This window comes from Cebidichthys violaceus, unplaced genomic scaffold (genome assembly GCF_023349555.1).
Source record: "Cebidichthys violaceus isolate CVI_PGR_0920_01 unplaced genomic scaffold, fCebVio1.0.p SCAF_3, whole genome shotgun sequence".
NCBI classification, from domain to species: Eukaryota; Metazoa; Chordata; class Actinopteri; order Perciformes; family Stichaeidae; genus Cebidichthys; species Cebidichthys violaceus.
Genome location: NW_027176483.1, coordinates 84,944 through 112,742, shown reverse-complemented (window position 1 = coordinate 112,742; position 27,799 = coordinate 84,944). Strand labels below are relative to the sequence as shown.

At 43.8% G+C, this 27,799-nt stretch overlaps 1 protein-coding gene across 2 annotated transcripts; it reads right to left on the bottom strand.

Annotated features, from left to right (window-relative positions):
• Positions 1-312: 312 nt before the first annotated feature.
• LOC137881147 (sodium channel protein type 4 subunit alpha B-like) lies at positions 313-27,799 on the bottom strand. 2 transcript variants are annotated; one of them, XM_068722931.1, is made up of 31 exons: positions 27,543-27,799; positions 27,093-27,273; positions 26,692-26,829; positions 25,751-25,868; positions 24,971-25,061; positions 24,106-24,234; positions 19,122-19,207; positions 18,217-18,405; positions 18,073-18,136; positions 17,854-17,995; positions 16,585-16,788; positions 16,450-16,510; positions 15,931-16,160; positions 15,179-15,250; positions 15,007-15,093; positions 14,547-14,903; positions 13,778-13,943; positions 13,364-13,533; positions 12,690-12,762; positions 12,440-12,594; positions 12,025-12,198; positions 11,723-11,845; positions 11,322-11,606; positions 10,894-10,947; positions 10,582-10,710; positions 10,297-10,398; positions 9,815-10,085; positions 7,106-7,709; positions 4,410-4,554; positions 4,171-4,230; positions 313-1,300 (listed from the first exon to the last, which is right to left on the bottom strand). In XM_068722931.1, the coding sequence occupies exons 1-31, from the start codon at positions 27,629-27,631 to the stop codon at positions 1,166-1,168; spliced, it is 4,884 nt and encodes a 1,627-aa protein (XP_068579032.1). In that variant the 5' UTR covers positions 27,632-27,799; the 3' UTR covers positions 313-1,165. The 2 variants fall into 2 exon arrangements, with proteins under 2 accessions (XP_068579032.1, XP_068579033.1); XM_068722932.1 differs by lacking the exons at positions 19,122-19,207; positions 24,971-25,061; positions 25,751-25,868; ... (1 more) ...; positions 27,093-27,273; positions 27,543-27,799 and having other exon boundaries at positions 24,106-24,192.

The window sequence follows — 27,799 nt, the reverse complement described above, 5'->3', positions numbered from 1 at the left end:
TGGATTCAGGCTGATTTCATTTTCTCAGGAAAGACAGAACTCCTACATAAGTCCTACCTGAGTCAAATCTGAGTCCTACATAAGTCTTACCTGAGTCTTACCTGAGTCTTACTTGAGTCCTATCTGAGTCTTACTTGAGTCCTACCTGAGTCCTACCCGAGCAGTAACCTCCATGTTGTATCACTCACCTGTTAAATGTCTTCCTGCCTCCAGCTGCTGGTCATCAGGGCTGATACAGAGAACCACTGTGGGGGCTTATCATGTATTTGTGACAGCTAGCAGTTAAAAAGAATATTGAAAAAAAAAGTGAAATGTTTTGAGCTGCATTTATTTAGTTTTACATTTATGTAAAAGAGAGATAGCATCAACAGCAAAATATCAACGCTGCACAACAAAACTCCGTACAAAATGTAGACTAGAATAAAGTAAAAATGAATAAAAACTGTAAAATATGATAAAAATATAAAATATAATAAAATGTATAATGAAGTAGAACTTTATAACAAAGTAAAGATATATAATAAAATATGATACTGTGACAGTAGAAGGATGTCTTGGTTAAAGTAAACATATTAAAGAGCGTGTGGTTAAGAACCAATAATCAATTGATCAGTTGGACTCATATTTTTGGTTGTATGTATGTTGAAGGGTGCAACACCACTTTATTACTTTAATACAAACTTTACTTTTTTATGGTAATGTTACTTTTTTTAATGCTGTTACTTTTATAATACTAACTTTTTTAAATGTCTATAAAATGCGAATGTTTATGTGTTAATGTTATATAATGTTATATATAATAAAGTCTGTAATCAGAGACACAGATCTGGATCTTATCTGATACAAGACAAAACTACACAAAATGAGGATTATGAAATAGACGAATAGCCTACAATTACAGTCAGTGTTATATGAATGCTAATCATAACCTGGATTAGTAGTTATATCAAGTTTATTTGTAAAGTTTAATATCAACAAAGACTGAGCTCTGTGAGGAAGTAAAGTCACAGGAATAATGTTTTCAAAGCCAGAGGGAAAGCTCAGAATCGATTTAGCAAACTTTAATTTGTGTCTCTGACGTGAGAGGAAAGTCCACAGGTGATGATTGAGTCCTTCAGGTTCTCATCTGGCAGGAAGTCAGGGGCATTACAGGACGGAGCAGAACTCACTGTAAAGCTGAAACATCCACAGACTCGACGGCCGTCTCTTCATCATGGTTCTTGTCTGCTCTCTGGATCGCTGTTTCCGCCATGGCTTCCTGTTTCCCCGGCAGACTGCTGCTGATTGGTTCACATGACATCTGTAGGCAACAATAATGAATATATATATATATATATATATACATATATATATATATATATATATATATATACATATATATATATATATATATATATATATACATATATATATATATATATATATATATATATATATAGAATAATCTATATATAAAGACCAGATAGGTCTGGTGTTTAGTGTACCACTGTATTGTCTGGTTGGCTACGTATTGTACTCTACAGGTTGCAGCTCTGTTGGCCAAACTAAATGTCCCATTGGTGACATATATATATATGGTGATATATATATATCCGGGGAGCCATCACCTTAACGTGGTGGAGAGGTTTGAGTGCCCTCATGACCCTGAGGGCTATGTTGTCTGGAGCCTAGAGCTCCTGGTAGGGTCTCCCATGGCAAATTGGTTTCAGGCGAAGGGCCAGACTAAGAATGGTTCAAAAACCCCAATGAAAGAACGAAGAAGAGTCGAGGAGACCCTGCCCGGAGGCCCACGTCTGGAGCCAGGCCCAGTCGGAGGGCCCGACAGCGAGCGCCTGATGGCCGGGTTTGCCACGGAGCCCGGCCGGGCACAGCCCGAAGCAGCAACGTGGCACCTCCCTCCTCTCCATCCTGTGGGCTCACCACTTGCGGGAGGAACCGCTGGGGTCGGGTGCGCTGCCCCATGGGTGGCAGTGAAGGCCAGGGATCTCGACGGACCAGACCCGGGCAGCAAAGGCTGGCTCTGGGGACGTGGAACGTCACCTCTCTGTGGGGGAAGGAGCCGGAGCTTTTGCGGGAGGTGGAGCGCTACCAGTTAGATCTGGTGGGGCTTACCTCTACGCACTGCATCGGTTCTGGAACCGTACTCCTGGATAGGGGTTGGACTCTTTTCTTCTCTGGAGTTGCCCATCACACTACTCAGCCTCCCTGGTAAAGTCTACTCCAAGGTGCTGGAAAGGAGGGTTCGGCCAATAGTCGAACCTCGGATTGAAGAGGAACAATGCGGATTCCGTCCTGGCCGTGGAACAACGGACCAGCTCTTCACTCTCGCAAGGATCCTGGAGGGGGCTTGGGAATACGCCCATCCGGTCTACATGTGTTTTGTGGACCTGGAGAAGGCGTATGACCGGGTCCCCCGGGAGATACTGTGGGAGGTGCTGCGGGAGTATGGGGTGAGGGGGCCACTTCTGGGGGCCATCCAATCCCTGTATGCCCAAAGCGAGAGCTGTGTCCGGGTTCTCGGTAGTAAGTCGGACTCATTTCCGGTGAGGGTTGGCCTCCGCCAGGGCTGCGCTTTGACACCAATCCTGTTTGTGGTATTCATGGACAGTATATCGAGGCGTAGTCGTGGGGAGGAGTGTTTACAGTTCAGTGGGCTGAGGATTGCATCGCTGCTTTTTGCAGATGATGTGGTCCTGATGTCTTCATCGGGCTGTGACCTCCAGCACTCACTGGATCGGTTCGCAGCCGAGTGTGAAGCGGTTGGGATGAGGATCAGCACCTCTAAATCTGAGGCCATGGTTCTCAGCAGGAAACCGGTGGATTGCCCACTCCGGATAGGGAATGAGTCCTTACCCCAAGTGAAGGAGTTCAAATACCTCGGGGTCTTGTTCGCGAGTGAGGGAACAATGGAACGTGAGATTGGCCGGAGAATCGGAGCAGCTGGGGCGGTATTGCAGTCGCTTTACCGCACCGTTGTGACGAAAAGAAACCGAAACCGTTGTGACGGTCTATCTACCGGGCAATCTTCGTTCCTACCCTCACCTATGGTCATGTGGACTGGGTCATGACCGAAAGAATTAGATCGTGGGTACAAGCGGCCGAAATGGGTTTCCTCAGGAGGGTGGCTGGCATCTCCCTTAGAGATAGGGTGAGAAGTTCGGTCACCCGTGAGGGACTCGGAGTAGAGCCGCTGCTTCTTTGCGTGGAATGGAGCCAGTTGAGGTGGTTCGGGCATCTGGTGAGGATGCCACCTGGGCGCCTCCCTAGGGAGGTGTTCCAGGCACGACCAGCTGGGAGGAGACCCCGAGGGAGGCCCAGGACCAGGTGGAGGGACTATATCTCCAAACTGGCCTGGGAGCGCCTCGGGATCCCCCAGTCAGAGCTGGCTGATGTGGCCCGGGAAAGGGAAGTTTGGGGTCCCCTGCTGGAGCTGTTGCCCCCGCGACCCGATCCCGGATAAGCGGACGAAGATGAATGAATGAATGAATATATATATATATACATATATACATATAACTCACATCTGCAAGAATGAACCAATAAATGACTGCCAATTTAATGTTTGCATGTTTTGACCAATCGCCTCCTTTCACCTAATAAAATAATTCAGAACTGAAGGTAAAATAAAGACTAGAGAGGCGCTCTCAGTAGAGTTCAGATCTGCAACAACCACAGTTGTTAATGTGATCGATTGAATACGATCCACCATCAGCTAACTCCAACACACCAATGATAAATTTCCTTAAAACTCAGAACTAGCAGCGACGAATGCAAGCAATCGGGTCAAAGTCGTCATACAAGACACGTAATCAAACTAAATATGAGTATAACTGTTAAACCTGTGTGAGATAACCATATCGTTTGTTTCCATGGACGGACGATTGCTGCTTCTGCTGTAAAGTTGGGCATTTTAACATAGAGGTCTATGGCGATTGACTTGCTTTTTGATCCCCAAGTGGATTTGGATCCCCCAAATTTGAAGAACTGCAGTTTTTGACTTTGGCTAAAGTTCTCAGCACCAGAGGTTTCTGCTTTGGTCAAACATTGCTGGGTTTAGATAACAGGTAAAAACTACAGAATAGAATATAAAATAAAATATAATTCAAAAACAAAAAGACATAAAATGTTGTAGAGTAGAATAAAATAAAAAATAATAGAATAGTATAAAACCTTGAACTTTTCCTCCATTCTAGCTTTGAGAGAGTTCATCTTTCCTGAGTCACCCAGCACCTGTACATATATGGAATATATATATAAGTATACTGTATATATAATAAAAATGATAATAATAAAAATAATAATAATGAGTATAAGATTTATAATAACAACAACAATAATAATAATAATGAAAACAATGATGATAATAATAATAATAACAACAATGATAATAAAAATAAAGATAACGTCACCTGTGTGGCGAGTGCGTGAAGCACGTCCGAGCAGTGGATTTTGTCTTCAGGAAGTAGAGGCAGGTCCATGTGGGTCAGTTTGATGGGGTTTGGTTTAGGAATCCTCAGAGGATCCTGCAGAGCGTCGCAGAAATCTGACAGCTCACTGTGGAACACAGGAGAGACCATAAGAGTCCACGACAGACCACGAAAGCTTGTTCAGAGTAACATGTGAGAATATGACATTACATTACATTACAGTCATTTAGCAGACGCTTTTATCCAAAGCAACTTACAATAAGTGCATTCAATATTGGTAATCAAAAGAACTACTAGTCACCAGAAGTCATAAGTACATTTCCTTTTCCAAACAAGCATCTAAGAGCATGAAGCAGAGCATAACTCAGAGCCAAAGTACAGTGCAGAAAAAAGAAAAACAGTTAGTGCTATAAGTAATACGAATACAATAAGTGCAACAAGCTAGTATGAATACAATAAGTGCTAAGTGGAAGGCTCAGGGTAGTACTTCCTGAAGAGGTGGGTTTTCAGCCTGCGCCGAAAGATGGGCAGCGACTCCGCTGTCCTGACGTCAGTGGGAAGTTCATTCCACCACTGTGGGGCCAGGACAGAAAACAGCCGTGACCGGGTCGATCAGCCGCCAGGACCTCTGAGCGACGGGGCAACCAATCGCCCCGAGGCAGCAGAGCGAAGTGGTCGGGCGGGGGTGTAAGGCTTGACCATGGCCTGGAGATACGAAGGAGCTGTTCCTTTCACTGCCCTGTAGGCTAGCACCAGAGTCTTAAACTGGATGCGAGCTCTTACAGGTAGCCAGTGTAGAGAATGGAGAAAGGAAGTTGTGTGGGAGAACTTGGGGCAATTGAACACCAGACGAGCTGCGGCTTTCTGGACAAGCTCCAGAGGTCTGATGGCCGACGCCGGGGCTCAGGCGAGTAGAGAGTTGCACTAGTCCAGGCGGGAGATGACAAGAGCCTGGATGAAAACCTGCGCCGTCTCGTCAGTCAGGAAGGGACGAATCCTCCTGATGTTGTAGAGCAGGAATCTGCAGGAGCGTGTAATGGATGAAATGTTTGCCGAGAGTGACAGTTGGTCATCCAGGGTCACACCCAGGTTCCTCGCAGTCCGAGTTGGCGTCACCACGGTATCATCAATGGTGATGGACAGGTCCCGGTGCGGGCAACCCTTCCCCGGGAGGAACAGTAGCATAGTTTTGTCTAGGTTGAGCTTCAGGTGGTGTGTCGTCATCCACTTCGAGATGTCAGCCAAACATGCAGCGATGCACGGAAATGACAAGACCAGCTGGGTGTCATCGGCATAACAATGGTAGGAGAAGTCATGTGAGCGAATAACAGAACCCAGAGATGTTGTGTAGAGCGAGAAGAGAAGGGGGCCCAGGACTGACCCTTGCGGAACCCCCGTAGTCAGCATGCGTGGTTCCGACACGGCCCCCCTCCAGGTCACCTGGTAGGATCGACCCGTCAGGTAGGATGCAAACAGGGAGAGTGCAGAGCCTGAGACGCCCATCCCCTCGAGGGATGAGAGGAGGATTTGATGGTTCACAGCGTCAAACGCCGCAGACAAGTCCAGGAGAATCAGGACAGAGGAGAGAGAGTTAGCTCTCGCGGCGTGAAGCGACTTTGTCACCGCAAGGAGGGCTGTCTCTGTCGAGTGACCCACTTTGAACCCGGACTGGTGTGGGTCCAAAAGGCTGTTTTGGTGGAGATAGGAAGACAGTTGGTTAAAGACAGCACGTTGAAGTGTTTTGGATAGAGAGGGTAGAAGAGAAACCGGTCTGAAGTTCTTGACATCAGAGGGGTCAAGTAATGGTTTCTTCAGAAGGGGGGTGACTCTGGCGGTCTTGAAGGCCGTGGGAAAGCATCCTGAAACAAGAGATGTGTTGATGAGGTGGGTGAGAAAAGGAAGGAGTTCAGTCACAATAGACTGAAGAAGAGGGGCAGGGATCGGGTCAAGGGAGCACGTGGTGGGGCGGTTGAGGACCGCGTTAGGGGAGAGAGGAGCCAGAAAGGGTAAGATGGGGTGTGGAGATGGGAGGGAGAGCTGTGGGGGCAGGATTGGACAGGGAGAGAGGGGCTGAGAGAAGGAGGATCTGATATCATTTACCTTCTTGTCAAAGAAGTTGGCGAAATCATCAGGGAGAAGGGAGGAAGTAGGAGGAGGGGGTGGGGGTTGGAGGAGTGAAGTGAAAGTTTCAAAGAGTTTTTTAGGATTGGAAGCAGAGGTTAGGATTTTAGAGCGGAAGAACGCAGCTTTAGCAGTAGATAGAGAGGAGGAAAAAGTGGAAAGAAGAGCTTGGAAGTTAAGAAGGTCCTCCGGGAGTTTGCCTTTTCTCACCTGTACTGTAGGGAGAAGGACTCACCTGTACTGTAAGGAGAAGGACTCACCTGTACTGTATGGAGAAGGACTCACCTGTACTGAAGGGAGGACTCACCTGTACTGTAGGGCGAAGGACTCACCTGTACTGTATGCAGAAGGACTCACCTGTACTAAAGGGAGAAGGACTCACCTGTACCATAGGGAGAAGGACTCACTTGTACTGAATGGAGAAGGACTCACCTGTACTGTAGGGAGAAGGACTCACCTGTACTGAAGGGAGAAGGACTCACCTGTACTGTATGGAGAAGGACTCACCTGTACTGTAGGGAGAAGGACTCACCCATACTTGAGGGAGAAGGACTCACCTGTACTGGATGAACTGCGAGGCTTCTGGGTCAAACTTCTTCCAGGTTTTATAAAACATCTGGAAGTCGTCGTCACTCAGCGGCTCTGCGTCTTCGGACTTGAAGGTCTCCAGGATGACGATGATGTACAGGTGGACCACCAGCAGGAAGGTCAGGCAGACGTGGGTGACCATGAAGACGATGGCGACTGCCGGGCTGCCACAGTTCCCCCTGATTGTGGATCCTGGGTTCTCCATGTAGGGATTGCATTCCGGCTCAGTGTTCATGATGGGAATCAGAAAACCGCCCCATGAACCTGAAGTAGTCATCAGTATCAAACAGATCATGCTGCTCCCAAACGTCTCAAAGTTAAACATGTCGTTGAACACAATCTCCTTCTTCACATAGGCAAAGTTAAACATGCAGAAGACGGAGGAGGTGAACATGATGATGAAGAAGAGGAGGCCAGTGTTGAAGAGGGCAGGAAGTGACATCATGAAGGCATTAAGCAGCTTCCGGATCCCCTTGGCCCAGTAGAGGATACGAAAGATATGCACCACTCGCAGCATCATGAAGAAAGAAGGCGACACAAAGTATTTCTCCATGAGGTCATAAAAAAAAATCCCTAGAGAGGGACAGAGAGAAAGAGTTTGAGTTATTAAACAATCATGAATTCCCAAAGAATATTCTAGATTTACAATGGTGTACAAAAAACAATAATGAAATTAAAGACACACATCTGCAAGAGCAATTTTCAAGTCCCTTAAAGTGAAAAGTGTGCCTTCATAATCTGACACATCTTCAAAAAAATCTAAATCCTCCAATTTACATTACATTACAGTCATTTAGCAGACGCTTTTATCCAAAGCGACTTACAATAAGTGCATTCAACATTGGTAATCAAAAGAACTACTAGTCACCAGAAGTCATAAGTACATTTCCTTTTCCAAACAAGCATCTAAGAGCATGAAGCAGAGCTGTAACTACACTCCTGAAAATAAAAACAAAAAATCAATCAATCAATCAATCAATCAATCAATCAATCAATCAATCAATCAATCAATCAATCAATCAATCAATCAATCAATCAATAATTATTGACATCTTTATACTACTGTACATCAGTTGCACTGAGCGACTAATAATGAATTTGGTTTGTTTACGTTGGTGTTAGTTAAATGCGTGGTGTGTCGGTATCAGACGCAGAGGGACACTGATTTAGTTGAGAGTGAGACCTACAACAGTTGGGAGTGAGAACTACATCGTTGGGAGGGTTAGGAATGAGACCTACAATAGTTGGGAGTGAGACCTACAACAGTTTGGAGGTTTGGGAGTGAGACCTACAACAGTTAAGAGGGTTGAAAGTGAGACCTACAACAGCTTGGAGTGAGCTCTACATCAGTTGGGAGTGAGAGCTACAACAGTTAGAAGTGAGACCTACAACAGTTGGGAGGTTTGGGAGTGAGACCTACAACAGTTGGGAGTGAGAGCTACAACAGTTAGAAGTGAGACCTACAACAGTTTGGAGTGAGCTCTACAACAGTTGGGAGTGAGACCTACAACAGTTTGGAGTGAGATCTACAACAGTTGGGAGGTTTGGAAGTGAGACCTACAACAGTTGGGAGGTTTGGGAGTGAGACCTACGACACTTGAGAGTGAGACCTACAACAGTTAGAAGTGAGACCTACAACAGTTAGAAATGAGACCTACAACAGTTTGGAGTGAGATCTACAACAGTTTGGAGTGAGATCTACAACAGTTTGGAGGTTTGGGAGTGAGACCTATAACAGTTGGGAGTGATCTCTACAACATTTGGGAGTGAGACCTACAACCGTTGGGAGTGAGCTCTACAACAGTTGGGAGTGAGACCTACAACAGTTTGGAGTGAGACCTACACTGTTGGGAGGGTTAGGAGTGAGACCTACAACCGTTGGGAGGGTTAGGAGTGAGCTCTACAACAGTTGAGAGTGAGACCTACAACAGTTGTGAGTGAGACCTACAACAGTTGAGAGTGAGACCTACAACAGTTGGGAGTGAGACCTACAATAGTTGGGAGTGAGACATACACTATTGGGAGTGAGACCTACAACAGTTTGGAGTGAGACCTACAACAGTTGGGAGTGAAAGCTACAACAGTTGGGAGGTTTGGGAGTGAGACCTACAAGAGTTGGAAGTGAGACCTACAACAGTTGGAAGGTTTGGGAGTGAGACCTACAACAGTTGGGAGGTTTGGGAGTGAGACCTACAACAGTTGGAAAGTGAGACCTACAACAGTTGGGAGGTTTGGGAGTAAGACCTACAACAGTTGGGAGTGAGACCTACACTGTTGGGAGTGAGACCTACACTGTTGGGAGTGAGAGCTACAACAGTTGGGAGTGAGAGCTACAACAGTTCGAAGGTTTGGGAGTGAGACCTGCAAGAGTTGAAAGTGAGACCTACAACAGTTGGGAGGTTTGGGAGTGAGACCTACAACAGTTGGAAGTGAGACCTACAACAGTTTGGAGTGAGATCTACAACAGTTTGGAGGTTTGGGAGTGAGACACTGTTGGGAGTGAGACATACACTGTTGGGAGTGAGAGCTACAACAGTTGGGAGGTTTGGGAGTGAGACCTGCAAGAGTTGAAAGTGAGCCTGAACAAAACAAAAGAATTCTCTTTAATCCTATGTTTGTACTTTATATTTTAAAACATGTGATGCTCCTAAATGAATCCAAAACAATGACAGACTCACCTATGATGGAGACAGTGACCACCAGGAAGTCCAGGATGTTCCAGCTGTTGGTGAAGTAGTGCCGTCTGAGCGCGATGATCTTCACAATGAACTCTGTGAAGTAGAGGATGATGACGAAGAAGTTTATCCAGGCAAGAATGACTTCCGTCTCAAAGGTCTGCCGGTATGACTCCGCCATCAGGGTCACCATGTTCAGGCAGATCACCGCCACCACCAAGACTTGAAAAGACCGTTTAGTCACCAGGTCAAAGAGCCGAGCCTGGAGGCAATTCTACATGAAAAAATAAGCAGATGATGTCAAAGGGACATACGACTCATAGAAATCAGTGAAAGCCTATTATGAATTTATTCAGTTTATTATGAATGTATTCAGTTTATTCAGTTAATCATTAATTTATTTACAGTGTATTATGAATTTATTTACAGTTTATTATGAATTTATTCACAGTTTACACCGTGAGACGGAAAGTAAATAAACCCACCTGAGGTCGTGGAACAGGTTTCTGAGGCTCCATCATACGTTTCTTAGCAGACTGGCAATATTTCTGCAGTTGCTTTGTCTTAAAAATCTGTTTCCCTGCAGAGTAAAGACAAAAGTAAAGACATACATGAACACCAATATCAAGACAAACGTAAAGACAAACGTAAAGACATAAGTAAAGACAATAGTTAAAACAAACATAAACACCAAAATAAAGACAAACGTTAAGACAATCAGTCTGTCTGTCAGCCTGTAAACCTGTCTGTCTCTCAATATAAAGACGTATCTTTTGTCTTTGCAGGTTGTCGATGATGACTCTGATGAAGTAGTTGAAAGTGAAGAAGAAGCTGATGATGAAACCGATGAAGTACAGGTGCATGTAGGTGTTGGACTCAAAGACTGGCTGTGAATCCACCTAAACACACACACACACACACACACACACACACACACACAGTTGTGTTTCCATCGCTTTAGAAGACGTAACATTGCATTAATTTCCTGCAGACTTACCATAACTATTACCATAACAATAACCATAACTATGACCATAACCATAACTATTTACTACCAATAAAGTAACAGTTGGTGTACTGACCCATGTGGCATCCACAGCGGCGTACATGACGTCCACACAGTCGACTGAGAGCGCCTGACAGAGAAACACACAAGTCCTCCATGAAAACACTGGATGAAGTTTGTTTCTAATGTAAACTCAGGTTAATGTGTCAGGTACTGCTGAACTAAATGATATATATATATATATATATATATATATATATATATATATATATATAAAACAACTATATCTACATGATCAACATCTTTGTGGATAAATATGAAACAGTGAAGTGAATCATTTAATTTATTTGATTGACACACAAACGTTTTGGGAGTTTTTGTCAGACTGAGTGTTCAGGCTACGAGGGTTCAAACTACGAGTGTTCAGACTACGAGTGTTCAGACTGAGTGTTCAGACTACGAGTGTTCAGACTGAGTGTTCAGACTACAAGTGTTCAGACTGACCAGGTGCAGCAGCGACAGGTAACCGTTCAACACGTCGTCGTAGTTTAAGTGTGTGTTCTTCCAGCGGACCTCAGTGAAGTTCTCCATCATCAGATAGAAACAGTCCGACTTGTTGTTCACAACCTCAGGCAAAAAGATTTGGTCTGCCGTCTCATTATAACAGTAATAAAACTTTCCAGCAAACAGATTCACTCCCAGGATGCTGAAGACCATCCAGAAGACCAGAGCCACCAGCATGAAGTCCAACATGGACGGGACAGTCCGGATCAGAGTCTGCACCACCACCTGCACACAGACGGGAGGAAAGGGAGACAGGTCATACTATCTGTCTGTGACTTGCTGCCTGTCTGTCTGTGTTTACACTGTCTGTCCATATGTCTGTCTTTGAAGTGCGGTCTCACCCTCAGGCCCTGGATGCGAGAAATGGCCCTCAGAAGCCCCAAAGCTCTCAAAGTCCTCAAAGACTGAAAGGCTCCCAGTTCAGAAAATCCAAATGTGTCGACAGCTATAGACACCAGGAACACCTGGAAGAGACAACACAGTGTTAACATCAATACTGGAACCATTTTAACTATTAATACCTAGTAGAAACAATACTGGGACCAGATTAACCAAAAGTAACTAGTAGAAACAATCCAGTTCACGCTACAGTTTACAATCATCAATATCTTACCAATAATCAGGGTTATGGACCTCTTCTCACCTGTAAAATGAGGAAGTCAATCCAGCTCCAGGCATCGCTGAAGTATTTCTTGAGTCCGACGGCGATCCACTTGAGAATCATCTCCATGAGGAAAAGACAGGTGAACACCTGATCCGCTCTAACCAAAACTGTCTTCAACACCTGACGGTGCTGCAGGTGAATGTCCTCAAATGCCTGTTCACAAACACACTGATGTTAGTACCTGACCAGGTGTGTTATGTCCTCAAACACCTGTTCACAAACACATTGATGTTAGTACCTGACCAGGTGTGTAATATCCTAAAATACCTGTTCACAAACACACTGATGTTAGTACCTGACCAGGTGTGTGGACGTCCTTTAATACCTGTTCACAAACACACTGATGTTAGTGCCTGATATTATAATAATAATATATCACATTATATATATTTACCAGAGCTACACTGCTCAGCAGGATGATGAAGAAGATGAGGATATCAAAGCATTTGTGCTGCACAATAGCGAAACAGGCTCTTCTGAAGTTAGACCAGACCCTCCATCGGCCATGGGACGTGTCTATGTCCAGGAATGGACAGCAACGGTAACACTCTGAAACACACACACACACACACACACACACACTTATCAGGGCTGTTATTGACACTGACTCCTGCTTTTCATCACTTTTACAGAAAGACTCATACTGTCGCTGCAGCAGTCCTCAGGGTCTCCATTCTGGTTCTCAGGGTCTTTGTGCTGCTGGACTTCAGGATGTCTCTGAACAAACACATTGAACACATGAAGTTTATTCATGAAACAGCAGTCTGAGGATCAACACAGCTATTCTAATTCATCTTGAGGGGAACATGAAAGATGAACCAGGCTTCATCACAACCCATCCAGTGGTTGTAGAGATGTTTCAGTCACAGAGTCCTGGAGGAGTCCAGGGTCAGCATCACTAATGGGACTAAGACCTGCAGGGTCAGCATCACTAATGGGACTAAGACCTGCTGGGTCAGCATCACTAATGGAAGACCTGCTAACACAGAGTCCTGGAGGAGCCCAGGGTCAGCATCACTAATTAGCTCTAGATTTCAGAAAGTTAAATTTATGGAGTTGTTAACACTGAGCCCTTTATTGAAAAAGGTGAAACTTGATTGATGTAAAATTAGAATAATACAAAAGTAATAATGCTTAAAATGCTGATGTTGTTGACTGGAGTCTCTGTACAACTTGGTGAGATAAACCTCCTATTAATTATCTACTGTTGTTGTTTATTGTATTATTATCTTCTTGTTTATTTCATCCACTTCTCTTCTCTTGATTAATGTGTTAGTCACCGATTGTGAACTGTTAAATATCACTGAAAACAGTTTACTTTGTTCTCTTTTTCTTCTTCCTCTTCAGAAGTTCTCTCGGCCTCGGCGGTGGGGACCCTCTGGGAACCATGGTCACCGTTGAGGTCCTTGACCTCTGACACCGGCGGGTTTGAGGCTACAGAGGTAAAGTGCAGATACTTCTTCCTGGTGACTTCCTTATTGTCTACCTCTAAAATAAAGTATATTCAGTCATAAGAGAGATTTATAGTGAACGATATTTAAGAACTATTAAAAACGTTCTCCACTTATTAAGAAGGTTTCATCTCAAGATAAAAGAAACAGATCCAAAAACATTCAAAATACAGAAAATAACAAAAACTAAATATCACAACCAAACAAAAGCAAACCAATATCATCAACAACAGAAAAGTCCATTTATAAATAGTTTGCTCCAGGTCCAGGTCTGGTCTTACCTGGATGGTCTGGGTTCACATGTGTGTTCTTTCCCAGTAAAGTCCCCAAAGCCCTCTTGATCTGCCTGATAGTGATCTGCAGGGTGCTTTGTTCTTCTTCTTCTGGATCCAGCAGACAAACAGTGCTGAACGAGCTCAGCAGCAAGGTCAGGAACAGATTCAGGACCTGAAACAAGACCAAGAAGAAAGTAAGACATAGATTCAGGACCTGAGGCAACGCCTGGAACAGATTCAGATCCTGCAACGAGGTTAACAACAGACTGGGGATCTGGATCAAGGCCAGCAACAAGTCAAGAGAAGACTGGGAACAGATTCAGGACCTGTGAAATACTAGGAACAGATTCAGGACCTGAAACAAGAGCAGCAAACCGATTCAAGAGTGGATTCTGGACCTAAAACAAGGCCAGGAACCAATTCAACATCTGAAACAAGTCCGGGAACAAAGTTAGGAACAAAATAAAGAGACTCAAGAACAAATTCAGGACCTTCAACAAGGGTGGAGACACAGTCAGCCACAGATACAGAACCTGCAATAAGGCCAGGAATGAGATTCAGGACCTGTACCTGTAACACTGTGTACTCAACCTAAACTTACAGTGAACTGAGATCTTTCATGATATTTGGGCCGATCTTCTAGAAAGACCAAAACCCGGAACCTTTGACCTCAGACATGGATCTGTTAGAGCTACAGCTGACCTGCTGGACCAGAGGATTAGAGAGATACAGGATCCAGGCTCAGGTCCAAATAGGTCAACCTGCCGAGACTCACCAGCAGGTTTCCGATGACGAGGAACATTGAGAAGAAGATCAGACACGTGGTCTTATCCGAGACCTCCATGCAGTCCCAGGTGATCTCGATCCACTCTCCAAACAGAACCCTGGTGACGACGAGGAACGAGTGGAAGAAGTCAGTGAAATGCCAACGAGGAAGAAGGCAGGTCTCTGAGATGCGACAGACGTGGTCTTTGTAGTCCTGCTGGAACAGCTGCATGCCGACCACGCTGAAGATGAAGATCACGATGAGCAGAAGGAGAGTCGGGTTCCTCAGAGCCCTAAACGAGGTCCAGATGATCTTTATCAACGTGTGGAAGGACGGCCACCACCTGGCCAGCCTGAACACTCTCATCTGTACAGGAGAACAGTAATATTATTTATATTGTTATCTTTAAAGTACTTAATAAAAGTATTTGTTCATTTTGATGTGGTGATGATGATGATGTCACACTGACCACTAATAACCAGCGAAGACCGTCATTGACAGACAGTTCCAGCAGGCTGACGAAGACGATGATGCTGTCGAAGACGTTCCAGCTCACCTGTAACGAGGGCAACAGACACACGTTACCACGGTAACATCCGTCAGTCATCAACACTGTGCTGGCGATAAACAGGAAGTCTGACCTGGAAGTATCCGTACGGGTCCATGGCCACGACTTTGAGGAACATCTCAGCTATGAAGATCATTGTGAAGACCTGCGAGAGGTCAGGGGTCAGAGGTGAGAGGTCAGGGGTGAGGGGTCAGAGGCTGGCTCTATCAGTCTTCTTCGTGGTGGTAAAGTCTTTATTCTCATTGTCACCTGATTCTTTAATAGGTCTCTTGGTGCTTCGTTCCCTTTTCCTCCTCCATGTTTTGTTGAATAATTGTGCTGTTCAGTGTGATTCTGTGTTATTAATGTTCATTTAAAGGCTCTTTTGACGATGTCAAGTAAACATTTTGAATTATTCACACTTTGTTTCTGATCTAATCTGAAATACTACAATACTCTTGAGCATCAGCTGCTGTTGCTTTGACGACAGTCAGTCAGTCAATCAGAGCGGTAGAAATTTAGAAGAGACGGAATATGAGTTCTTCCAAAACTGATCCAGAAACTTAATAAAGTATGTTAATATAATGTATATGTATACTATATATATACATATATATAGTATACATATATATATATATATATGTATATATATGTATATACTGTATATGTATACTATATATATATATATATATATATATATATATATATATATATATATGTATATATATATATATATGTATATATATATGTTATGTTTTATAATTGCTGATAAGAGAATCAGTGTAACTTGTAACATTTCATTCGTTTCATTTCCACTTTAAAGTTTCAAACTTGGCTAGAACTGACCAGTTGTGCTTCATTCAGCGTAGTAGTGAAGCGCGCCGTCATTGGAAAATGCTCCAAACACATGAAGACGATGTTGATGATGAGGCAGATGATGACCCCGAGGTTGAAGAACGGGCTCGTGATGAAGGTATAGAGCCGCTGTTTGAGCCACCGCCAACAGCCACAACAGTTCCATTTCAGGAGGAAGTTGGCGAAGACAAACCAGCAGGAAGAACACGACCTCTGGTCCTCTGAAACACAACATAGTGGATCTCTGAGGCCAACAGGAAGTCAGCGTTATTCTGGTTCCCTCAAAAGAGCCAAAGGGATATTTGTGAGAGGCATATTTACTGAAGTATTCTCCATCGTAGAACTAAGTGTTTGTGTTAATGCTGACTCATGTCTGACTTACAGACGAAGGAACCGGAAGTGAATAAATGTAATAAGTGTGTGTGTATGTTTGTGTGCATGTGTATGTGTGTGTCTGTGTGTGTGTCCTTGTGTGTGTGTGTGTGTGTGTGTGTGTGTGTGTGCGTGTACCTTCCATGCTCTCTGTGTTTTCACCATCAGACTCCGGTGAGAGCGCCGCCCTGCAGGCTTCCTGCCGTAACAACAACACATTTTAATAAAAGCTTTATTTACGTGAACAAGGTGTGAGAACTGAACGGATCTCACCTCCTCGTCTTCTCTCCTCTTTATCGCTTCCAGGATGTGACCGAACTCTTCTTCTCTCCGTTTGAGCTCGGCGATGCCGGCTTCCTCCCGCTCACTGGTCGCCATGGCAACGACCGCCACAGCGAGGCTGAGGACGAAGAAGCAGCCGGGGAAGAAGACGAGCACGAAGACGGTCAGGTGGACTTTTCCTACTGCTTGTAACGTCTGCAGACAGACAGGTGAGAGAGACAGACAGGTGAGCGAGAGAGAGACAGGTGAGAGAAAGAGACAGGTGAGAGAGACAGACAGGTGAGAGAGAGAGAAAGGTGAGAGAGAGAGAGAGAGAGAGAGAGAGACAGGTGAGAGAAAGAGAAAGGTGAGAGAAAGAGAAAGGTAAGAGAGAGACAGGTAAGAGAGACAGACAGGTGAGAGAGAGAGACAGGTGAGAGAGACAGACAGGTGAGGGAGAGAGACAGGTGAGAGAAAGAGACAGGTGAGAGAGACAGACAGGTGAGGGAGAGAGACAGGTGAGAGAAAGAGACAGGTGAGAGAGACAGACAGGTGAGCGAGAGAGACAGGTGAGAGAAAGAGAAAGGTGAGAGAGAGAGACAGGTGAGAGAGAGAGACAGGTGAGAGAGACAGACAGGTGAGGGAGAGAGACAGGTGAGAGAAAGAGACAGGTGAGAGAGACAGACAGGTGAGGGAGAGAGACAGGTGAGAGAAAGAGACAGGTGAGAGAGACAGACAGGTGAGCGAGAGAGACAGGTGAGAGAAAGAGACAGGTGAGCGAGAGACAGGTGAAAGAAAGAGACAGGTGAGAGAGACAGACAGGTGAGCGAGAGAGACAGGTGAGAGAAACAGACAGGTGAGAGAGACAGACAGGTGAGAGAAAGAGACAGGTGAGAGAGAGAGAGAGAGGTGAGAGAAAGAGACAGGTGAGAGAGACAGACAGGTGAGAGAGAGAGAAAGGTGAGAGAGAGAGAGACAGGTGAGAGAAAGAGACAGGTGAGAGAGACAGACAGGTGAGAGAGAGAGAAAGGTGAGAGAGAGACAGGTGAAAGAGAGAGAGACAGGTGAGAGAGAGACAGGTGAGAGAGAGACAGGTGAGGGAGAGAGACAGACAGGTGAGAGAGAGAGAGACAGGTGAGAGAGAGAGAGACAGGTGAGGGAGAGAGACAGACAGGTGAGGGAGAGAGACAGACAGGTGAGAGAGAGAGAGAGAGAGGTGAGAGAGAGAGGCCCTGTTTTTGTTGTTATTACACTTTTAATTTTAGGGTTAGGGTTACGGACCAACTGCACCAGGTCTTCCAGGTAGTCTTTGCTCAGGATTCTGACCACAGACATCAGAGACCATCCAAACGAGTCAAAGCTGGTGTAGCCGTAGTTTGGGTTGTTTCCCCACCTCACACAGGTGTAGCCCTCCGGACAGTGCCTGAACACATCATCACCTTCATCATCATCTTCGTCTTCAGGTCTCATTGTTTTTAAGTGTCTGTGTTGTGAACGAACCTAGAATCAGAGGTGTTTCCACACACCGGAGCGTCGCGCTGACCGGGCAGGAAGTAGTAGTTCACTGCCAGAGAAACGAAGGGCAACAGCTGAAATACAGGCATCATCTAAATATCATCATCATTTTCATCATCTTCATCATACCAGGGTCCGTAGTGATATTGTGGAAAGTGATATTAGGATCAGGCCAAATGATACATTTGCTCATCAGACTTCCCATGAAGAGTTGCTGACCAGTCACAGCCAAGACGCTGAGGACGAGCACCATCAGAACGAGGACGTTAGCGAGTCCCTTCAGTGATTGGACGAGAGCTCCGACAGTCGTCTTCAGACCTGAGAGGGGGCGGGTCGAAAGACTGACTCACTACATCAGCATTTATGAAAACAGCCTTTAAAAGAGGAATGTGTCACATCTGACCACATGCTCCACAGAACTAGGGGGCAGCATTCCACCTCTAAATCATTCTACAGTAGTCCATCTAGATACAGTCATTGGTTATTAATAAAGCCAACTACAAACTAACAGCAGGACACGAATGCATAAACTCTGACTGCCGGTCAGAATAATGCTGCCATCTTATGGAGAACCCCTCACCGTGTTAGCTGTTAGCTGCAGCGACTCATATTCAGCTCTGGGTCTGACCTGTGGGGGGGTGGTCCAACGGGATGGAAACCAAATCTTTGCTTTGTTTCTGTCACTTTGGACCGAACGTGATTGAATCTACGTTTTCTTTCTCTCATTAAACTAAAGACTGCAGTGACTCACTATTACCTCTACAGGTACATTTTACAATATTATGCTGGTTAGCATCACTTCAGTAGATATCGTCAAGTATTGGTCATTAAACAAGTATTGACGTTAATGATTGTTCATTTTTTATGTTTTAAACAAAAATTCAGGCCATATATCACACAGACAGACACACACACACACACACACACACACACACACATACACATAGACACACACACCCCCCCCCCCCCCCCACACACACACACACACACACACACACACACACACACACACACACACACACACACACACTGACCTGGGATGACTGTGATGATCTTTAGGACTAGAGGAACTGTCCTCAGCACAGAAACTTTGCCAAAGTCTACAAACCCCGCCATGAATCTGAAACACATCATCATCATCACCATCATCATCAGTGTTGTTTTAATGGTGTGACGACCCCTCCCTTCCACTAGGGGTCTATGTTCTGTTTATCTGTCTTTCAGCTTGTTGCTAATCAGCTGCCAACACACACCTGAGCCTGGTGGGAGTGCCAGGTATAAAGACCCCAGCTCCTCCTCTCCTCTGACGCTCCTGGGCTGACACGGCTGCTGCTTCGATTGATTGATTGATTGAATGTTAGTTTGGTTATTGGTTTGTTAAATAAATGTCTATTTATTACTTTTCCACTCGTCTTGTCTCCCTTATGTTGCAGCCTTGGAGCCAGGTTGTAACAATGGATAAAACTAAATCTGGCTGAGGGACAACTATTGAAAACTATCCTTTTGACGACTACAAAGAGATACATGACCACAAAGAGATACATGACGACTACAAAGAGATACATGACGACAACAAAGAGATACATGACGACAACAAAGAGATACATGATGACAACAAAGAGATACATAACGACTACAAAGAGATATCTGACGACTACAAAGAGATACATGACGACTACAAAGACGACAACAAAGAGATATATGACGACTACAAAGAGATACATGACGACTACAAAGAGATACATGACGACTACAAAGAGATACATGACGACTACAAAGAGATATATGATGACTACAAAGAGATACATGACGACTACAAAGAGCTACATGACGACAACAAAGAGGTACATGACGACAACAAAGAGGTACATGACGACTACAAAGAGCTACATGACGACAACAAAGAGATATATGACGACTACAAAGAGATATATGACGACTACAAAGAGATACATGACGACTACAAAGACGACAACAAAGAGATATATGACGACTACAAAGAGATACATGACGACTACAAAGAGATACATGACGACTACAAAGAGATATATGACGACTACAAAGAGATACATGACGACTACAAAGAGATACATGACGACTACAAAGAGATATATGACGACTACAAAGAGCTACAAAGAGATACATGACAACTACAAAGAGCTACAAAGAGATACATGACGACTACAAAGACGACAACAAAGAGATATATGACGACTACAAAGAGATACATGACGACTACAAAGAGATACATGACGACTACAAAGAGCTACAAAGAGATACATGACAACTACAAAGAGCTACAAAGAGATACATGACGTCAGCAAAGAGATACACGACGACTACAAAGAGCTACAAAGAGATATATGACAACTACAAAGAGATACATGACGACTACAAAGAGATACATGACGACTACAAAGAGATACACGACGACTACAAAGAGATACACAACGACTACAAAGAGCTACAAAGAGATACATGACGACTACAAAGAGATACATGACGTCAACAAAGAGATACACGACGACAACATAGAGATACATGACGACAACAAAGACATACACGACGACAACAAAGAGATACACGACGACAATAAAGAGATACACGACGACTACAAAGAGATACACAACGACAACAAAGACATACATGACGACAACAAAGAGATACATGATGACAACAAAGAGATACATAACGACTACAAAGAGATATATGACGACTACAAAGAGATACATGACGACTACAAAGACGACAACAAAGAGATATATGACGACTACAAAGAGATACATGACGACTACAAAGAGATACATGACGACTACAAAGAGATACATGACGACTACAAAGAGATATATGATGACTACAAAGAGATACATGACGACTACAAAGAGCTACATGACGACAACAAAGAGGTACATGACGACAACAAAGAGGTACATGACGACTACAAAGAGCTACATGACGACAACAAAGAGATATATGACGACTACAAAGAGATATATGACGACTACAAAGAGATACATGACGACTACAAAGACGACAACAAAGAGATATATGACGACTACAAAGAGATACATGACGACTACAAAGAGATACATGACGACTACAAAGAGATATATGACGACTACAAAGAGATACATGACGACTACAAAGAGATACATGACGACTACAAAGAGATATATGACGACTACAAAGAGCTACAAAGAGATACATGACAACTACAAAGAGCTACAAAGAGATACATGACGACTACAAAGACGACAACAAAGAGATATATGACGACTACAAAGAGATACATGACGACTACAAAGAGATACATGACGACTACAAAGAGCTACAAAGAGATACATGACGTCAGCAAAGAGATACACGACGACTACAAAGAGATACACGACGACTACAAAGAGCTACAAAGAGATACAGTTGTGGTCAAAAGTTTACATACACTTGTAAAGAACATAATGTCATGGCTCTCTTGAGTTTCCAGTTATTTCTACAACTCTGATTTTTCTCTGATAGAGTGATTGGAACAGATACTTCTTTGTCACAAAAAACATTCATGAAGTTTGGTTCTTTCATGACTTTATTATGGGTTAACAGAAAAAGTGACAAAATCTGCTGGGTCAAAAATATACATACAGCAACATGAATTAGCAATTTTGGTGACTTAGAAAGTTGTGTCAATGAAATGAGCTTCATAGCATGGCCTCTTAACTTCTTGTGAGTGATTATGAGTGACTACAGCTGGTGACTTCTCTGAGGCCATTTAAATAGGGCTCATTGGATACAAACGCCCACAAACGCTACAATGGGAAAGTCAAAGGAGCTCAGCATGGATCTGAAAAAGCGAATCATTGACTTGAACAAGTCAGGAAAGTCACTTGGAGCCATTTCAAAGCAGCTGCAGGTCCCAAGAGCAACAGTGCAAACAATTGTTTGTAAGTATAAAGTGCATGGCACTGTTTTGTCACTGCCACGATCAGGAAGAAAACGCAAGCTATCACCTGCTGCTGAGAGAAAATTGGTCAGGAGGGTGAAGAGTCAACCGAGAACCACCAAAAAGCAGATCTGCCAAGAATTAAAAGCTGCTGGAACACAGGTGTCAGTGTCCACAGTCAAGCGTGTTTTGCATCTCCATGGACTGAGAGGCTGCCGTGCAAGAAGGAAGCCCTTGCTCCAAAAGCGGCACCTTAAGGCTCGACTGAAGTTTGCTGCTGATCACATGGACAAAGATAAGACCTTCTGGAGGAAAGTTCTGTGGTCAGACGAAACAAAAATCGAGCTGTGTGGCCACAATGCCCAGCAATATGTTTGGAGGAGAAAAGGTGAGGCCTTTAACCCCAAGAACACCATGCCTACGTCAAGCACGGTGGTGGTAGTATTATGCTGTGGGGCTGTTTTGCTGCCACTGGAACTGGTGCTTTACAGAGAGTAAATGGGATAATGAAGAAGGAGGATTACCTTCAAATTCTTCAAGATAACCTAAAATCATCAGCCCAAAGGTTGGGTCTTGGGCGCAGTTGGGTGTTCCAACAGGACAATGACCCCAAACACACATCAAAAGTGGTAATGGAATGGCTAAATCAGGCTAGAATTAGGGTTTTAGAATGGCCATCCCAAAGTCCTGACTTAAAATCCCATTGAGAACATGTGGACAATGCTGAAGAAACAAGTCCATGTCAGAAAGCCATCACATTTAACTGAACTGCACCAATTCTGTCAAGAGGAGTGGTCAAAGATTCAACGAGAAGCTTGCCAGAAGCTTGTGGATGGCTACCAAAAGTGCCTAATTGAAGTGAAAATGGCCAAGGGACATGTAACCAAATATTAGCACTGCTATATGTATATTTTTGACCCAGCAGATTTGATCACTTTTTCTGTTAACCCATAATAAAGTCATGAAAGAACCAAACTTCATGAATGTTTTTTGTGACAAAAAAGTATCTGTTCCAATCACTCTATCAGAGAAAAATCAGAGTTGTAGAAATAACGGGGAAACTCAAGAGAGCCATGACATTATGTTCTTTACAAGTGTATGTAAACTTTTGACCACAACTGTATATGACAACTACAAAGAGATACATGACGACTACAAAGAGATACATGACGACTACAAAGAGATACACGACGACTACAAAGAGATACACAACGACTACAAAGAGCTACAAAGAGATACATGACGACTACAAAGAGATACATGACGTCAACAAAGAGATACACGACGACAACAAAGACATACACGACGACAACAAAGAGATACACGACGACAACAAAGAGATACACGACGACTACAAAGAGATACACGACGACAACAAAGACATACACGACGACTACAAAGAGATACACGACGACTTCAAAGAGATACACGACGACAACAAAGAGATACACGACGACTACAAAGAGATACACGACGACTACAAAGAGATACACGACGACTACAAAGGGATACACAAAGATTACAAAGGGATACACGACGACTACAAAGAGATACACAACGACTACAAAGGGATACACAAAGATTACAAAGGGATACACGACGACTACAAAGAGATACACGACGACAACAAAGAGATACACGACGACAACAAAGAGATACACGACGACAACAAAGACATACACGACGACTACAAAGACATACATGACGACTACAAAGGGATACACGACGACTACAAAGAGATACACGACGACTACAAAGAGATACACGACGACAACAAAGAGATACACGACTACAAAGAGATACATGACGACTACAAAGAGATACATGACGACTACAAAGAGATACATGACGACAACAAAGAGATACATGATGACCACAAAGAGATACACAACGACTACAAAGAGATACACAACGACTACAAAGCGATACATGACGACAACAAAGAGATACATGATGACCACAAAGAGATACAAGACGACAACAAAGAGATATACGACAACTACAAAGAGATACACAAAGACTACAAAGAGATACACAAAGGCTACAAAGTTTGTGATTAAAATGTGTTGAACATCGTTGATTATTACCCCGTGCTGATCACCATTACGTCCAGCCAGTTCCAGGGATCTCTGAGGAAGGTGAATTTCCCGACACAGAAGCCTGTGGAAACAACCTTTATGATGGCTTCAAACGTGTAGATGGCTGTGAACACGTGTCTGTTTAAAGACGGAAAAACACAGAAATATTTAAATACAGCCCAAATACAATCAATTGAAATAGAACACAAGTGTAACAAAAATAACACTCCCATTGTAAAGTTAAAGCTTATATAGCATTTAGGATAGCATACAAAAAGGGATTAGATGGTCGTGTTGTTCTTACATTGATAATGTTCAATACCAGAAAACCTCATCTTAAGGCCTTCTTCTGAGATGGAATCAGTATCAATTTAAAGTATAAAGCATAAAGTGAAATATATATACATTTTAAATAGTATTTTCTACTTTGATGCTATGTGACTGCATCAAAGACAGAAGAGTGTTTCATATCATTGATCATATCATTGGGGTACAACACAGCATACCCAGAACATTATTATTCATATTATCTATTGCCATCTGCAGTCAACATCACAGCTCACACTGTGACCATGTCAAACCCCAAAGCTCAATTTGTGTCCCAACCTTTATTATGTAGCTTTGAGAACAGAGATTCAATTCAGCACTTAAACTTTGCAAAGAGGTCAAAGTTCAAACTGAACTTTAGTGACCTTTTATATGCAATGAAAGATCGACACTGAGGACAGGCTGACTCTTTGTTCAAAATACAGTTTTATGCTGTGAATCAGTTCTGTTGTTTCCAGATGTTATTTGGTCCTCCTGTGTGTGTGTGTGTGTGTGTGTGTGTGTGTGTGTGTGTGTGTGTGTGTGTGTGTGTGTGTGTGTTACTCACTCCACTATCCTGCTCCATGCTGGAGGATCAGTCATCGTCATGAACACACAGTTGGTCAGAATCGTTACCATGATGAACAAACTGAATAACGTTTTGATGAATTGAGGAAAAGTTCAATCCAAAGTCAGTTTCACAGTATCATGAGTTCACCATTTCATAGTTCTGAATGTATAATGAGAAGTATTAAACCCTAAATAGGGGACTCAAAGTATCCCACAATGCATTGTGAACATGTATGACGATGGTCACTGAACGAGGCACAATATACCACGATGAGATGGCGTGAAGGTAAAAGATTTTACCTTTTACAGTAAAAATTACTCCAATATACAAAAAAAGATACTAAACTATCAAAAAAGACACTGAACTACCAAAACTACCAATACAAATTACTCCAAACTACACTACTACACTACACTTAACGACACTGAATTTCCAAAATTATATACAACCAAAAAAGACACTAAACTACGGATAAAGAATTAAATAAACCCCTAACCCCAAAAGATGGTAAATTACCAAGACACAAAACAAGAAGACACTGAACTACCAAAACTACCAATAAAAATTACTCCAAACTACCCAAAAATACACTGAATTTCCAAAATGATACTAGACAACCAAAAAAGACACAACACTACCGATAAAGAATTACAGAAAACTTCTAATAATAACACTAAACTATCAAAAAAGACACAAAACTATTAACACAAAATTACAATTAACTACAAAAAAAACAAATGGACTACTTGAGTTCAGTAGAGGGTCACAAAGGATATGAGTTCATGAGGATCTTGATGGCGACGGTTCTCAGCGGGCTGAACGGACTCAGCAGGCCACAAGTCGACTCAGCATTAAACCTGTGAATTATGTTGTCTTTACTGAGCACGATGAACGTCTGCAGAGAGACAAACAGAGACAGACAGGTCAGAGAGAGACAGGTCAGAGAGCAAGAGGTCAGAGAGAGAGACAGGTCAGAGACAGACAGGTCAGAGAGAGACAGGTCAGAGAGAGAAAGGTCAGAGACAGACAGGTCAGAGAGAGACAGGTCAGAGACAGACAGGTCAGAGAGAGACAGGTCAGAAAGTGAGAGGTCAGAGACAGACAGGTCAGAGAGCGAGAGGTCAGAGAGAGACAGTTCAGAGAAAGACAGGTCAGAGAGAGACAGGTCAGAGACAGACAGGTCAGAGAGAGACAGGTCAGAGAGCGAGAGGTCAGAGAGAGAGAGGTCAGAGAGCGAGAGGTCAGAGAGAGAGAGGTCAGAGAGACAGACAGGTCAGAGACAGACAGGTCAGAGAGAGACAGGTCAGAGACAGACAGGTCAGAGAGAGAGAGGTCAGAGAGAGACAGGTCAGAGACAAACAGGTCAGAGAGAGACAGGTCAGAGAGACAGACAGGTCAGAGAGAGACAGGTCAGAGAGAGACAGGTCAGAGAGAGAGAGGTCAGAGAGAGACAGGTCAGAGACAAACAGGTCAGAGAGAGACAGGTCAGAGAGACAGACAGGTCAGAGAGAGACAGGTCAGAGACAGACAGGTCAGAGAGAGAGAGGTCAGAGAGAGACAGGTCAGAGACAGACAGGTCAGAGAGAGAGAGAGGTCAGAGACAGACAGGTCAGAGACAGACAGGTCAGAGAGACAGACAAAGACAGAGACAGACAGGTCCGAGGTCAGAGTTGATGTTTTTCATCTTTTGATGAGGATTCTATTAAAGGGAGACATACCTTCTGTGATTGGTAGAAGGGATCCAGCTCCTCCAATGGGGTGTTCAGAAGCTGAGGGGGCGGGTTTCCGTAGAAGAATGGGAGGGGCTTCCCGGCCTCCAGGTCACTGGCTGGTCTGGGTTGGTTGTTCTCTTTTACCTGTCAATCAGAGAGGAGGATTTGGTTTTAACCGTTAATGTTGTTGAACTCTAATAGATTTAGATTCTTAAACTTAAAGATGTATTTAAATCAAAGCATAAATGATGTATTCATTATTTATATAAGTGGTTCTTCTTCAGGCAGCAGGTCTAAAGTTCTGCCCCGTGAGTCGGTTCAAAGTCTGCATGGTTCTCCTCAGAGTATTCATTAGTATTATATTATATTAGTATTGATTCCTGGGTATTGATTTGTGTGTTTTGTACCTCTTTGCTCCTCTTCCTCGTCTGGAGCTCCATCTTCTCATCTTCATGTTGTTGTTGAATCTTCCGAAGTGAAGCTGGTGTCAAACGTCTGAAGACCTCCGTACCAACAGGGGGCAGCAGAGACGCCGTCCTGGTCTTCTGCAGTGCTGCCTGAACTCCACTGTCACCTAGCAACCGCCTCCTGTGTGGAGACGGGGAGTAGAGAAGAGGACCTTAAACAAAAACAAGTACTCCAGAGAGACTTCATGAGGACTGGTCTCAGCAGTGTTCTCTGACTGTGTGAAGTGATGAGGACGGTAACCTTCGTCACGTTAAAACATGAGACACATCTCAAAGCTCAGTTAATATTCTCACTCTCACTACCTGTCTTTAAAGGAACATGTTCTCTGGTCATGTGACCACCGTATTTAAAGCAGAGCTGTCTCTATATTTAAAGAGAATCACACTTACAGCTGTGAAGGACGAAGTCTCAGCTGATTGGCTCTCTTCAGAAGCTCTCCTCCCTCCTTCTTGTTCCTCCACATCTCAAAAAAGGACATTTTTCTGCTTATCGTGGCTGCACCTGTCCGTCCTCTGCATCCACCTGTTGCCACCTGTCTCCCCCGTCCTGTCTGTCTCTGTCTGTCTCTCTCTCTGTCTGCCTGTCTCTGTCTGTCTGTCTCTCTGTCTGTGAGTCTTGTTGAGTCTCCAGTTGTCTGCTGCTCCTC

Bases quoted from the DNA above. Each gene is read 5' to 3' on its own strand.
- LOC137881147 (XM_068722931.1), bottom strand. From the start codon at position 27,631: ATGTCCTTTTTTGAGATGTGGAGGAACAAGAAGGAGGGAGGAGAGCTT. The intron at 15,251-15,930 runs GTCAGTTCTAGC...GACCTCTCGCAG, and splicing joins CGCTGAATGAAGCACAACTG to GTCTTCACAATGATCTTCAT. The intron at 13,534-13,777 runs GTAAGACCAGAC...ACTTTATTTTAG, and splicing joins TGTGAACCCAGACCATCCAG to AGGTAGACAATAAGGAAGTC.